The sequence below is a fragment of the Leptodactylus fuscus genome, chromosome 2 (assembly GCF_031893055.1).
Source record: "Leptodactylus fuscus isolate aLepFus1 chromosome 2, aLepFus1.hap2, whole genome shotgun sequence".
NCBI classification, from domain to species: domain Eukaryota; kingdom Metazoa; phylum Chordata; class Amphibia; order Anura; family Leptodactylidae; genus Leptodactylus; species Leptodactylus fuscus.
Window position 1 is genome coordinate 206,219,021 of NC_134266.1, and position 15,868 is coordinate 206,234,888.

The 15,868-nt window shown below is 39.9% G+C and overlaps 1 protein-coding gene across 1 annotated transcript in view; it reads left to right on the plus strand.

Moving 5' to 3' along the window:
- Positions 1-15,868, plus strand: part of DIAPH3 (diaphanous related formin 3) — a 458,292-nt gene that overhangs the window by 264,778 nt on the left and 177,646 nt on the right. The window contains exons 23-24 of the mRNA XM_075265434.1: positions 4,023-4,147; positions 13,163-13,327. Of these exons, the coding sequence (XP_075121535.1) occupies positions 4,023-4,147; positions 13,163-13,327 (290 nt within the window). The remainder of the gene's footprint in view (positions 1-4,022; positions 4,148-13,162; positions 13,328-15,868) is intronic.

Consider the following 15,868-nt stretch of genomic DNA (forward strand, 5'->3'; position numbering starts at 1 on the left):
CTCTCTCACTACCCTCACTGTCAGAAAGTTTTTCCTAATGTCTAATCTGTATCTCTTTCCCTTTAGTTTCATCCCATTGCTTCTTGTACTTCCTTGTGCTAATGAGAATAGGGTAGATCCCTCTGCACTGTGACTACCTTTCAGATATTTGTAGACTGCTATTAAATCTCCCCTCAGCCTTCTCTTCTGCAAACTAAACAATCCCAGTTCTTTTAGCCGCTCCTCATAGGACATGGTTTGCAGACCTTCCACCATTTTGGTTGCTCTTCTCTGGACTTGCTCCAATATATCGATGTCTTTCTTGAATTGAGGCGCCCAGAACTGTACACAGTATTCCAGGTGTGGTCTGACCAGGGAAGAGTACAGCGGAATAATGACCCCTCTTGATCTAGATTCAATGCTTGTCTTAATACATCCCAGAATTTTATTAGCCTTTTTTGCAGCAGCACCGCACTGTTGGCTCATGTTGAATTTGTGATCTACTATTATGCCCAAGTCCTTTTCCCCTATGCTATCACTTAGTTCTATTCCTCCCATACTATATATGTTTTTTACATTTCTGTTACCCAGATGTAGAACTTTGCATTTGTCCCTGTTAAATACCATTTTGTTCGCCTCAGCCCATTGTTCCAGTGTGTCTGTCCTTTTGAATACACTCTCTCTCCTCTCTAGTGTTGGCTATTCCTCCTATCTTCGTATCATCTGCAAATTTTATGAGTTCCCCAATAATTCCATCGTCCAGATCATTTATAAAGATATTAAAAAGTACTGGGCCCAGAACAGAGCCCTGCGGCACCCCGCTTTTGACTTTCTTCCAGTTTGATGTGTAGCCATTTAGTATTACTCGTTGTGCCCGATCATTAAGCCAGTTGTGAATCCACCTAACTGATTTTTTTGTCAAAGCCATACTTAATCATTTTTTCAATAAAAAGGTTATGTGATACTTTATCAAATGCCTTACTGAAGTCAAGATATACTATGTCCACAGCATTCCCTTGGTCCAACCATTCAGTGATTTTGTTGTAGAAGGAAATCAGGTTAGTCTGACAAGATTTATTGGTCATAAAGCCGTGCTGGCTCTGGTTAATTAATGCCTTCCCATCCAGGTACCGAAGTAAATGTTCCTTGACAATTTGCTCAAAGATTTTTCCTGCTATCGAGGTCAGACTTACCGGCCTGTAATTACCTGGATCATCCCTTTTCCCCTTTTTGTAGATGGGGACAACATTTGCCCTTTTCCAATCTAAAGGGACCACTCCTGTTTCCCATGACTTACTGAAGATTATAGCAAGGGGTTCTGTTATTTCCTCTGCTATCTCTTTCAGGACTCTAGGGTGTAAATCATCTGGTCCTGGGGACTTGGTTTCCTGTAACTTGGCTAAGTGCTCTCTTACCAGACCTTCGGTTATAGTCAGCTTGGAGTCCTCCTTCCCCTCATCTCCATCACCATTAATGTCGATATTTCCATTAGTTTCTTGGGAGAAGACGGATACAAAATATGAATTTAGTAGCTTCACCTGCTGTTCCACCATGTTAACTGTTTCTCCTTTGTCATTCTTCAGGACTCCAATGGTCTCTGTGCCTATTGTGGTTATGAAACATTAATTTATATTGAAACCTTATTCTTCTATAAAAATAATTACATCAGGCAATGGTGAATTGAACATAATACAATGAGATTGTCACATCAATGGAATAAATAGTTATTTTGTGCTATATAATGACATCTAGTTTATTTATGGACTTGGGAGAGACTTGTGGCAATTAAACAGTTAACTGGCTGTCATTTACAACTTCATCTTTGAGCCATTAAATGTAACATTTGACGAGACTTTGTAACGTTATAACCATAATCTTTTCAATGGCTGGCATCCTTTGATTCTTGGCATTTCCCATGAACTAAATAAATATTTATTAGTGTATTTAACCTTTCCTGTTGACATTCTTCCCGTTCTGCATGTGTGATGTATTTGTGGAAGGCATGTTCTGTTCTGTGTAAACATACTTGGAGATGCATGCTGTGGTGCAGCTCATGAAGAGCACTAATAGCCTACGAATAGTATGAATAGGTAGAAGTAAGATGACCGATGCTGAAGGCTCTGCACCTGCTCATTGCTTAATCTTATATCATTGTAATGGGTTTATTTTTATAAGGTGAAATGGCCCTTTAAACAGTTTTATTTAACTTACAATATACCCTCTTTCTTTGGGCGCAGACAGTTCTGTGATGTCACCATTTTTAGCATGTTTTTCTGATTAAATATAGGTGGTAAAAAAAAAATCTAAGGCTTTTTTATGTGAGCAAGTCTATTTTCTGGGACATGGGTGTAACCAATAATATTCTTTGCCCCACCAATTATTCACATAAGCATAGGTGGGGTGGTTTTATGGACTATATAAGGTGCTTATAAGTCATATGCAACCTCCATTGATGCTAGTCAATTGTGCATAACCTGCAACCAAAATTCCAGCAGGTTTAGACTTTGTGACTTTCGTGACTATGTAGTTGTGCTAGGTCATAGATTGCAATGTGACCCCATAGACAATTGTTAGATGTTGCAGTTTATCATCTGTGTCTTTAAGTTGCTTTATAAGTCGTTGTGTAGGCCTATCCTTATACTTTTTATGCTCACTCTAGTTAACAGCATCTTCTATTAAGCTAGGGATACAAGGCAACTGTGGCCATAACCCCCATTTCACAAGCAAAGATCACTATGTTGCCTTGCAACTCCAACAGTAATGGAAGTGGATTGAGTTGCCTTATGACTAGAGGTGAGCGAGTACTGTTCGGATCAGCTGATCCAAACAGCACGCTCGCATAGAAATGAATGGACGCGGGGGGGTTAAGCGGCCGGCCGCCGTCAAAGCGGAAGTACCAGGTGCATCCATTCATTTCTATGGAGCTTGCTGTTCGGATCGGCTGATCCGAACAGTGTTCGCTCATCTCTACTTATGACCCTTCTAGTTGCAAAAAGATCGAGCAGTGTGTCGGTCAGATCATAGTTCAGCTCCATTAACTAACAATAGTGATGGATCACGGGGCATCATGGTGATCTTTGATCAAGCTAAGAATGATGAGACCAAAGTCACTGTCTAGCCCTATCCTACAAACTCTATCAGATCTACAATGTGGGCCCCATACGACTGTACATGAGGTGCCATGTCATTTAGGAAACCAAAAAAATGTCACGTTACTAGTTTTCTGATATGGAACATATATATACTAAATGCAACAGGGCAAAACAACAAGGTAGATATCCAAAAATACGAAGAAAAACATGCTGGATAAGGCGACACTACCAAACAATAAATGTATTATTACATTACAAAATTTTATTGAAAAATAATATCAGAGACACAAAAAGACATGGAGACATAAAGGAAAGGAACACATCCAAATGAATATGCATGTAGGAAAATCTGAGATTAGGAAATATAAATTAAGGGATAAAAACAAAACAAAAAACATCTTATGAATGTTACCCTTTTACACTTCATGTACAAAAGCAATCACAGTATTATCAATACAACCATTCAAAAAGGTTTAGTATCAATACGAAGAGTATCATTAAGTGTGATGTTGTGAAAACCCCTATAAATGTATGAAAAAAATATAGCATCAGAGTGTCCTGCCATGCGTTATACGCGCCCCGACACACGCTTTGCCATCTTTGGCTTTGTCAATATTGTTTTTCAATAAAATTTTGTAATTGTAGAGTACATTTATTGTTTGGTAGTATCGCCTTATCCGGCATGTTTTTCTTAGTTTTCTGATATGGTCCCAAGTGATCCTTAGCCAATGTAAATCACATAACTATTGACTGTATGGCTGTTGGGGTTAATAATATTATTATTATATACATTACATATTTGGTGGATTTATGCATTATGTTTTAAACATTTGACAATTATGTTCAAATATCAATGGCATTGCTAACAAAGCTGCATTGTAAGAAGTCTTTGTATAGTAAAAAGGTATTTTAGGATTTGTGTCTAATTTGATTATTCTTTGACTAATTTAGTGTCTGCCGAAAATCTGGAAAAGACAATGAAGCAAATGGAACGCCAGCTTCAGCAGCTTGAGAAGGATTTAGAGACCTTTCCTCCATCTGACGACGTACATGACAAGTTTGTGACAAAAATGTCCATATCCTTTTGACAACTACACAATTTATGTAGGGCGGGTTGGATAAGCTCAAGGTTTACTTAACATTTTAAATCTGTTCCAGTAACCTTTGTGTATTTTTTCAGCTTTCATGCTTTGAAAGCTATAAACACTTTGGCACCAAAAAGGATGCATGCTGTGAGTAAAAGGTTTCATCAAAAGCAGAGGCTACTAGTTTTGACAGAATAGAAGTGTTTTGTGTAAAATGCCATTTTTAGTGAGCCGGCATTTAGTATATCCTCCACAAGCACTTAAGTGAGCTTGTTTTGAGGGCGTGATATCATTACTAAGCTGTTTAACGTGCGATTATATGGCTTTTATCTACCGAGCCCTGTTGTTTGTCATAGACAGCACAGTAAAAACTGATATTTTGTTCTCTCTCACTCACTTTGCATAGAGAATATTATATAGCAGTTCTGAACAGTACCTATGTGAATAAAGCACTTGGGGTGTCATAAATGATGTATTATTAGCTCATTGTCTCTATTACTTGGATGCCCCTCCTCGCTTCCCTTTCTGTAGACTTCTCTTGCCAGCATGTAATCAGATTTTTCTGTGGACTGATGGTCTGTCTTGTCTCTCAAGATGGATTTAGCTTCATGAAAGTGTGGCAGAAAGATACTAGCCTAAGAAGTGGAAAAGGTCATTTTTATATGATAACACGTATAACAAATTTATTTGCCTGTATTATAAATTTATGCAAAGTTTGTTTTAATTAGTCACTTTACTTACATGAAATTGTTACAGATCTTTATGTAAAATTCATTCGGCATATCCTTTACATATAGTATTTTTAAAAGCTTCTGGTCACAATGTAACTTCTTTTCCCTACTTGCATAGTACAGGGAGAAACCTGTGAGGGGGCAGAGCATGAATACAAGGTGGCCTTTTGAAAGGAGCCCAGCAAATACACACGTGGACAAAATTGTTGGTATCTCTCGTTTAATGAAAGAAAAACCCACAATGGTCACAGAAATAACTTGAATCTGACAAAAGTAGTAATAAATAAAAATTCTATGAAAATGAACAAATGACAATCAGTCATTGCTTTTTTCTTCAACGGAACTTTAAAAAAAATAAATAAAACTGATGAAACCAGCCTGGACGGAAATGATGGTTCCCTTAACTTAATATTTTGTTGCAAAACCTTTTGAGGCAATCGCTGCAATCAAACGATTCCTGTAATTGTCAATGAGACTTCTGCACCTCTCAGCAGGTATTCTGGCCCACTCCTCATGAACAAACTGCTCCATTTGTCTCAGGTTTGAAGGCTGCCTTTTCTAGACGGCATGTTTCAGCTCCTTCCAAAGATGCTCAATAGGATTTAGGTCAGGGCTCATAGAAGGCCACTTCAGAATAGTGTAATGTTTTCCTCTTAGCCATTCTTGGGTATTTTAGCTGTGTGTTTTGGGTCATTGTCCTGTTGCAAGACCCATGACCTGCAACTGAGACCAAGCTTTCTGACACTGGGCAGCACATTTCTCTCTAGAATCTCTTGATAGTCTTGAGATTTCATTATACCCTGCACAGATTCAAGACACCCTGAGCCAGATGCAGCAAAGCAGCCCCAGAACATAACAGAGCCTCCTCCATGTTTCACAGTAGGGACAGTGGTTTTTTTCAAGATATGCTTCATTTTTCTGTCTGTGAACATAGAGCTGATCTGCCTTGCCAAAAAGTTCGATTTGTCTCTCATTAGTCCATAGGACATTCTCCCAGAAGCTTTGTGGCTTGTCAACATGTAGTTTAGCAAAGTCCACTTTGTCAGATTCAAGTTATTTCTATGACCACTGTGGGTTTTTCTTTCATTAAACGAGGGGAACCAACAAATTTGTCCATGTGTGTAAGTGATCCAACACTGGAATTGTGGTCATTATCACTACTGAGATAGGGTAGCATACACCTGGGGGGACACTAAGTTTTAAAGGGGTTTTCTGATGACCATTTCAAAAGAATCGGTTATCATTGTCAGATTGACATACAACCTCTGGCACCCCCTACTCACCAGCTCAATTTTCTTGCCAAAACAAGTCACTAAAGCTTAACTTCATTTCAATGAGATCTGATCTGCAGTCAGGGGTGAACCTGCCCCTTTCGCCGCCCGAGGCGAACGACAGAAAGCTGCCCCCCCCCCCCCGGGAGGAGGGGGCGTGGCACATCAAAGTGGGCAAGGCTTAGCGAAGGGGCGGGGCTTAGCGCCGTTTACAGGCAGAGAGCAGGCACGGAGAGGACCTGTTCTCTGTCTGAGCGTGAGGGGAGGCCGCTGGAGCAGCGCTGCTCCAGTGGCCTCCCCAATCCACCGCTCGGTGCTAAGCCAGTCCAGGACAGATTGTCCTGGACTGGCTTAGGTAAGCAAAAATGCCGCCCTCCCTGGGGCCCTGGCATATCGCCGCCTGAAACGGTCGCTTCAGGTCGCCTCAAGGGAGGTGCGGCGCTGTCTGCAGTAACCTGCTCCATTCTCTGTATTAGCTGCTGGGAACATATGACCGATGGGGATTCTGGATGTCGGACCCCCACTGATCCTTTAGGATAAGTCATCAATTAATCTGTTCTTGATGCCCCATCTCCATAATGACAGACACCCTGATTGCAATGCTAGTTGTAATTCCATTATGGCCAATATCACACTCTTCGTAATAAGTTGTATCTGTCTCCATCTTTTTTATATACTGGTATTTGTTCTACAAGCATTACACATAATTACATCTCGGTGTACTAACAAAGTAGATGTAAAGCAGCTTAAGAAATATTTTGACGTCTTAGAATCTTATTATCCTATATTTGTCTGGCCTTCCTCAAATCATTGTACGATAATGCTCACTAAGCTTTAACTATTTCGTATCTGAATCCACAAATGAATATTGACAATTTATATTACAGACAAAGTATCCTCTTTTAGAGAAGAGTTGCCTGAATAGAGAATTGTCCTCATATGACACTATAAAGTACCTACAGTAATGTAAGGCTCTTTTTATAGGCAGAGGGAATTAAGAGGTACTTATAGTTATTAAACCAGAGGTGCCCAATGTTTTCTGATCTGAGGGCCACATTGTCAGATACCACCACTCTCAAGGATTACAATAACTAGTATACACATATATCCAGATGAGACATTTATGGCATGACTGGGTAAAACTCATACACTATGTTACATAACAAATGCATATCCTTAGGGAGGTAGTGCAAGTGTTCAAAGTACTCCAATGATTCTAGGCATGGTCTTATTTTTCCAGTTCCAATGAAGTACAAAAAAAAAAAAAAATAGTAGTAATTTAGGGGAGATATAGATATATATATATATATATATATATATATATATATATATATATATATATATATAATCTGTCACAAAAAAGAACAAGAAAAAGTCATTAAAATGTTTTCCAGTGACTTTTTGTTGTCTTCTAAGATTTCATGCTGCAGCAATTTAACCAGTTGACCAGTTGCAGAAGTTTGGATGTACTCTGCTACATCTGTATATTTGGTGGGTTTTCAAGAAGTAGCGGCAGCTGAAAGACAACATATCATCAGGATCCATATAGCAGTGTTTTTTTTTTCTTCAGTCTATAATCATGGGTTCAAATAAGTCACACAGGAGCTGTAAGCACAAACAATATATCTGTAGGTCAAGGCTAGCTTCAGAATGGATTCATTTTGGATCTATTGGAACAATTAAAATGATTGTGAATGTTGGATGCTGTAAATCTAATCAATATATGAATTATTTTAATAGTCAATTTGAGTACAGACACACATGAAGTAGGTGCTGGTCAACCAAGAATCAGGATGATGTGCAGTTCAGCATCGTTTTCACCTACATTAAAACTATATGTCGACCACGCTCTATGTGTTGTATCTGTGTCTGCTCCTTTAACATATACGGCAATGAATACTATATTTTAGTGAAGGACATACCTTTTTTGGCCAAGTTATTAATATTCATTTGCTTGTACTTGGCTATTAAATCCAGGCCTGGTATCTGTAAGCACTAGTTTGCTCCTAGTTTGTCTAACAGAAGTTATATTGTTTTTGGTTATTTACACTGTTCTGGCAGCAGTGACAGTTTCTCAGTATTGTTCCCTCTTTGTATTCCACTAAGACTTGAAGTTTCTGTTCTCTGCTACAGTATGACGCATCTCCGTAGACAGACAATAACTTAGAAGCTATAGACCTGCATATGGCTTATGTTAATACGACATGATCTCGCTAATTAGAGGAGCACACATTGAGGCAAACAGATTTTCCAGCAAATTAATAAGAAAAAAATGTTTGATATAAAGGTTAGATAATCCAGCACAGCATGGAGAAGCCCGGATCTGTCTGTACATTTAATCCTAAGCGAAGGGAAGCTGAATGATTTTCTCTTAAAAGACGGACTGCTCACAAAAACAGCCAGCAGGAAATCCGGAACAGGAAAGATGCTCTTTGTGAGAGATACTTTATCAAAAAGTGGGATATTGTTTAATGGTCAATTTAACCATCACATTCTCCTGCTAAATATCACAGGTTGAAGGACACTAATTAGAATCCCCACTTCTGTGCAGATTCTCTCCTGCTTTTTATACACTCTTTAGATCACGGGTTGGAATTAAAGCGCAAAAACTTTTGGATTTTATGACTTTATTTAAAACAAAACTATGACACATCTCCAAAAGATCACTACTTCATCAGGCTAAGATTTTCTGTGATAAATTTTAGTTCCATCATTTACACTCATTGACAAAAAGAAAGTTTTTGCATTCAAATGAAACTTTCTATGTGTGAATGTAATGATGATGATAATATGTAAGTGATTATAATATTGTAGTGAAAGGGGAAACCTGTACCATTGAAACAAGGCTTTATTACCCTGTAGGGCCACCTCTAGCCTGGATAAAAGATGAGATACGGATGAGTATGGAGTCATACAGGTCTCACATGGTATCTTGCAGCACCTTTTTCCTAAAGATTTTGCAGCTATGTGTATGGATCTTGCACATGTGTAGGTTGTCAAAACTAGGGCCCTAGCTATTCCCATAAATCCTTAAAGGGATTCTATCATAGAAACCCTTTTTTTATGAGTAACACATCAGAATAGCCTTAAGAAAGGCTATTCTTCTCCTACCTTTCGTTGTCTTCTCCGTGCTGCCATTTGCCTACAATCCTGGTTCTTGTCTATATGCAAATGAGTTCTTTCGCAGCACTGGGGGCAGGCCCCAGCGCTCAAACAGCACTGGGGGGGGGGGGCAATGTTGCGAGAGAATTCTCTCCAGTGCCACCTCCATCTTCGTCAGCAGCGTCATCTTCGTCCTCTTCTTCCGGCGCAGGTTTCCGACTTCTAGGCCTCGGACCTTGGGCAGAGCAGACTGCGCATGCCCACAGGCCATGAGAAAATGTCCGCTTCCGATACTGCCCGAGACCTAGAAGTCGGAAACCTGCCCCTGGAAGAAGAGGACGAAGACAATGCTGCTGACAAAGATGGAGGCAGCGCTGGAGAGAGTTCATTTGTATACCGACAAGAACTGGGATTGTAGGCGAACAGCGGCGCGGAAAAGATGACCAAAGGTAGAAGAATAGCCTTTCTTAAGGCTATTCCGACGTGTTACTCATAAAAAAAGGCTTTCTATTTTTATTAATTGGCAATAAATCTAGTGACTGGACATGGCCAAGGAAGTGTTGCAGTGTGGTGGCGATTATGTATGTGTGAACATTAGCTTTATTCTGCTGAAAAATGCCAGTTGGAAGCCCTGCCATGATACATATCACTACTAGAGGCAACTAGCTATCATATCTGATGGATCCTCAGATCACTGCACCAGCAGTTGAAGCAGTAGGTTGTCGCTCCTCAACTGAGGCAGGATTGAAGCGCTGTTCACAAATCCTCCATTCTCAGACCTCACCACCTTCTGATCCGAACAAAATCTACATTAGTCACTTAATGGAAACCTGTCAACATGAAAATTCAGTCTAATCTGCAGGCCGCATGTTATTCTGGGTGAGCGAAGTAGATTAATATATAGGTTTTCAGGTAAGGATTCCGTGTAATGGTCCTAACAGTGACTGTGCATATAAATAGCTTACTATTAGACCCACCCTCTGGACTCAATTACTCCTTCTATGGATGGCACTCAGATCAGATTATATGATGTTTCCATAATGTCCCTTATTCATTTACTTTTACCTCTACTATAGCATCGTATAAATTGTGATCAGAAAAGGAGCCATATTGTTTCCTGTGTAAGGAGAGCTCTAAATGATTTCTTGATCATTATGTTTGGCTGGTTTCACGTAGCAAAGTAAAGCTAGTAAAGGTGGCTTAGCTGAACTGCCACGCTGAGCTCAGTTGTGTTCCCGCTGGTAAATCACAAGCTAGGCTGTTAGAAACAGTCCCCCCCCCCCCATAGCTAGAATAGCACACCCTAGTATTAGTCAGTATAGGTACACTCACTATTCTCAGATCACTTGGAAAGTAGAGCCAAGAGAATCCTGCCACACTCTTAAGAATCCCTTATGGGACAGCACGAGATTGTGTAGAATGTAGCAGTATCCATTCAGGTTTTTAGTAGTCCAATGCTTCTTATTAATCCACGATAATAAAAGTAAGTGATATTCGCTTTTATTTTTCTGCATCAGTAAAAACCATTGGATTATTGAACTTTCACATTGATGTACAGTACCAAATCTTACTGAAAGGCAGTCACACTATCAGAATTATGTGTCAGAAAATAACAAAAGGTAGCTCGGGAGGAATTGTCTAAATAATACAAAAGAAAACACTAAAGTACTGTTTTTAAGGAAAATCGAGGATCAGCGCTTTGCTGACTCCTGTTGTTTGTATAAAAAGAAGGGTTTCTAATGTTAAATCACTTACCTTGTAACCTACAACCAAATGTGAAATGTGACTATTGTAAATGAGCATGCAAGGCTGAAATAATTCATAATTCATCAATTAATATTTGATTTCATGGCTATGAAAAGTGCATTAAAAGTACTAAAAGCATATATTTATTACAAAGAGAATAGGACCTTGTGGTATAATTCATAAATAACCAAGCAGAATTGCTGCCATTATATGTATTAATAGCCTCACTGGTAGCTCTAAAGGCACTAATGCTAATGAATGTTTATGTGAAGAGTATGTGTAAATGTTTTATTCTGTAATTCATACATGACTTGTCAAGGCAAATGTGAAACTAAGAGGGTATTAACACTGCAATGTATCAAGTTATAAATAGGGAAATACTTCCTGAACATACACCCAACATTATGGGTAGATTGACAATACTGTTATTAATGTCCATTGGTCTTATCCGTTATAGGATGAGAGCCACAGTGATAGAATGTCTCCATCTGCATCCACTCTAAATAAGCCTCAGTCATATTTAATTTTCTGATGGAAATAATAGAGCATGCATTATAGGATTTTCTTTCATTACAAAACCAAAAAAAGTTAGAAAGACTAAATATCTAGAATTTTTTTAACTTGATGTAAGTCATCAATTACAAAGCAGGGGACTGACATCTAGGATAGATATCTGGTCTATCAGCTGTTTGAAGTGACTGCAGAACTCGGGTGGGCACTACAACTTGTTCAGGACTCCCCAAGCACAATGCTGTACTTTTCTGCAGCAGCTGTGCTTCATATTGCAGATCAGCCCATTCACTTGAATGAGACTTGGCCGCGATCATGCCGCATGACCAATGAATGCTTTAAACACATATACAGAATGCTCCTCGCACTTCAGATAAAGGTAACTAACTTCAAACCAAGTGTAACTAGATATACCAAAAAGGTTACGCTTGTCTTGAAGTTGGTTACGTTTGTTGGAAGCACGAGGAGCATTCCATATGTGTATGTGTCTTTAGTTCATGTTTTTGAGTGACATTGGCTCCACTTGTAACCTCGCAGTAGCCATTTAAAGTAGTACCAAAGGTAGTTGTAAATTCTTGGATTTTTGTTTGGATTTTGGATTTTGTCCTGGGTGTCGGACCACTGCTGATATTAAATGGATAAAATTAAGGATAGGGCATCAGTTTTAATGTCCTGGAAACCCATTTATACTAAAGTTGTCACTTTGCCCATTTTCCGAATTGGTCAGGTATGACATTGTTTTTGTAAGAAAGCAGACATGTTTTTTATTGGATACCAGGACAACCCCTTTAACAATTGATGGGGGCACCAAAAGCACCACAAACCTTATGGCACCTGACGTGTTTTGCATCTATTTTTTATTAGTTGTGATCAGTTCGGAGCCTGAACACCTGTCCCGACTTACGATTTTTTTGAATTTTGTCCAGAATTTTTCAGATTTACACAAATAGCTTTTTTTTGTTTTTTGTTTTAACTTTGTGCAAAGTTTGTGATACAGCAGTGTATAGCCGTTGATATATATTTTTTTTCTTCTATAAGACGTCTTTTATCCTTAGTCAGTTGTTTGTATAATCTCTCACGTTTCCACAGCAGGAATTGCGAACATGTAAAGGAAAGCACACACCAGTTCTAACATATGGCGTGCAGCTGAATGAGCCAGTGCTGGGGGCTATTTGTAGGAGGATGTTGATTCCCTCATATACTGATCACTGAAACAAGGTCTTTTTCTTAAAACTATCCCTGATATGTTCTTAGCTCCTCATCACATCAAAGAAAACTTGTCAGTGGCGGTATTTTCTGCGGGTCAGCCCCACTGAACGACAGCTCAACAGCATGGCACTTATGGCAAACTTGGCAGCTAATGCACCTCCTGGTTTAATTTGTATTATAGTACATATAAAGACCAGTTCTCTCCTGAAATGATATTCAAGTTAGTGGGTGACCTGCACTCCTTAATGTACATTATAAGCTAGCAAAAGTTTCTAAGAACTCTTTCATTGTCTGTTGTGTATATCTGTGTATTTTTGTCTCTATAAGATGCTACTTTAGGTTGTGGTTTCATGTACTTCAGAACTGATGATTTGGCTGGTTTGTTCTACATATGTGTTTTCACTATACTATTGGTATCTACCTTAACAGCATTTCACAGTTTTGCAGTAAGCGCAAGAGAGCAATTTAAAAAGCTGTCACGAATGTATGAAAACATGGAGAAGCTCTATCAAAGTGTCATGGAATATTACGTCTTAGATGCAAAGAAGGTTTCCGTGGAGGAGTTTTTTACAGATCTGAGCAACTTTAGAACCATGTTTGTGGTATGTAGTTTTGACATTTTTCCAATGTATATATATATATATTTTTTAATAAATTGCAGATAAATAACATAGATAATACAAAATACAAAATATGAAAATACAAAAGCTCCACGGTAGAGGCATTACAGTGACCATAGGTACAGATTAATAGATAAAGGATAAAAAAATAGTAGAAGGGATATCACAAACTTAAGTATCTTTCAGTTCTCTGTATGGAGTGATCTCCGCTTAGCTTGGTATTGGTGGTACAGCCTGACTTCCGATAAGGCTCCTTCTCACACTTTAGGGTGAAGCAGTCGGTCTCTGACAGTACTGCCCAGTACTATCACAGTCTCATACATGGGATGGGAGTTGTTCTCCAGCCTGGAGCTCTCCATGGACAGTATCCTTCTGTCACTCACCATCTAAATCAGGTCCAGGGGGCTCCCCAGGACAGAGCTGCCCTTTTAATCAGCTTGTCAAGTCTATTCGTATCCCTGGTTGACATGCTACTCCCCCAGCTCACTGGATGGGGAGCCCCATTATATGTCATGCCCAGATTTATATACCCATCATTCAATGACTTCCAGAGGTGCTGGACATGCCATGATTCCAGCCAAGGTTAACTAAACAAAATTCCCCTACAACATTTATAGTGTCCTTGGGGAGGGTGAGGAGCTGAAGTGGTCAACTTGTAACATGATCATTTATGGTACAGAAATTTGAAGAAATTCTTATCTACTAAGCACATAGTATACAGAAATACAGATAAAAGCTACAGAGTGACCCTCCTACAGATGTACAAAAAATACATATAGATTGATCAGTGAGACATTAACCTTGTCATATCATATCAATAAAACACTGTGATTTTGTTGGAAAAACATGTCCTATTACAATGTTTAGTTTTGTTTCACCTGTAAAATTAAAAACCGCATCCAAATGAATGCACCCGATTCAGTTATCAAAGGTCTTATCATAAATCATACACCTGAAATCTGACCTATAAGGCACCAGTGAGTTAAATGAGACTCAAAACTGCCAAAGGAAAGCAGAAAACTCAATAGAAAATGTAATTTTTTACGTCACACAGTGAATGCTTTACTTGCTGAGATTGAAACACCCTTTAAAGACTTTAGAAATCCCACTGTGCTAAGGTCCCCCTATTAAGCATTGAAGCCTCTATATGGGCTTGGAGGTACTATATGTTGCATACCTCCTTGGAAGATCTTGTCCCCCTTGTAAAGTTACCACTGCTCTACTTAACCGTATTCCTTCCCAGTTGAGGATACTTGGTTGGATAGCGAATGGTCTAAGCAAAATTTCCCACCTCTATGCGGATGACAGCTTTAAATCCTTTTCCAAGCTTCGGGAGGAGTTTGACCACCCCATAGGGATTTCTTTAAATATTTACAAATCAGGCACCTTTTTCAAACCCACGGAGCGACGAGACTCCTGGCTTGCCTTGAGGTTGTGGAGACAGTCCGTCCCTGTGAAGGACAGCATTTCAGCTTTTTATGTTTTTCTCTCTATTCCCTCTGAACGGGTTAAAACTCTTTGCCTTTCAAGATGGGAAGCGGACCTTACTAAACCTATTTGCCTGCCTGAGTGGTACGAAGCCTGTGGGTTTGTGAAACGTGTTTCAAAAGGAGCGGCCCATTGGGAGACAGCTCAAAAAATCCTGCTGTGCTGGTACAGAACCCCTAGCCAACTGGCCCATATTGATGCCTCCCTCCCGCAATTCTGTTGGCCAAGCTGCGGGTAGGTTGGCACCCTCCTGCATATGTGGTGGGAATGCCCCTTGGTCCAACTAGGGCTTAGTTCACATGATGTGCTAGCACCATGACTGGCTGCGGCTCCGAGCAGTGTGATTGGTAATTGCCATGCACTGTAGCTCACCGTGCCACATCTAACAATGAAACTGCTCGTAGCTGACAGCAGCTGAAAAACTATGTTTGTATGGTTAGGCCATATTACATCTACAATATGTGAGCCCGGCCTAAGGTCGTGTTTACACAGTGCCCTTTTATTGAGGAAATGCATATAGTTATTAAAGAGGACCTTTCATCACATTGGACACAGGCAGTTCTATATACTGCTGGAAAGCCGACAGTGCGCTGAATTCAGTGCACTATCGGCTCTCCTGATCTGTGCCCCGAGTAAAGCGCTATCGGTCCTGGTACCGTAGCGCTTTACAGTCAGAAGGTCGTTTCTGACAGTGAGTCAGGAACATCCTTCTCCACAGCAACGCCTATCGCGCTGTGCTGTGTGAGCGGGGAGGAATGCCCCCTCCCCTCCTGATCATATTCGTCTATGGACGAGCACTGTGAGCAGAGGGAGGGGGCGTTCCTCCCCACTCACACAGCACAGCGCGATAGACGCTGCTGTGGAGAAGCACGTTCCTGACAGACTGTCAGAGATGCTCTTCTGACTGTAAAGCACTATGGTACCAGGACCGATGGCGCTTTACCCGGGGCACAGATCGGGAAAGCCGATAGTGCGCTGAATTCAGCGCACTGTCTGCTTTCCAGCAGTATATGGAACTGCATGTGCCCGATCTGA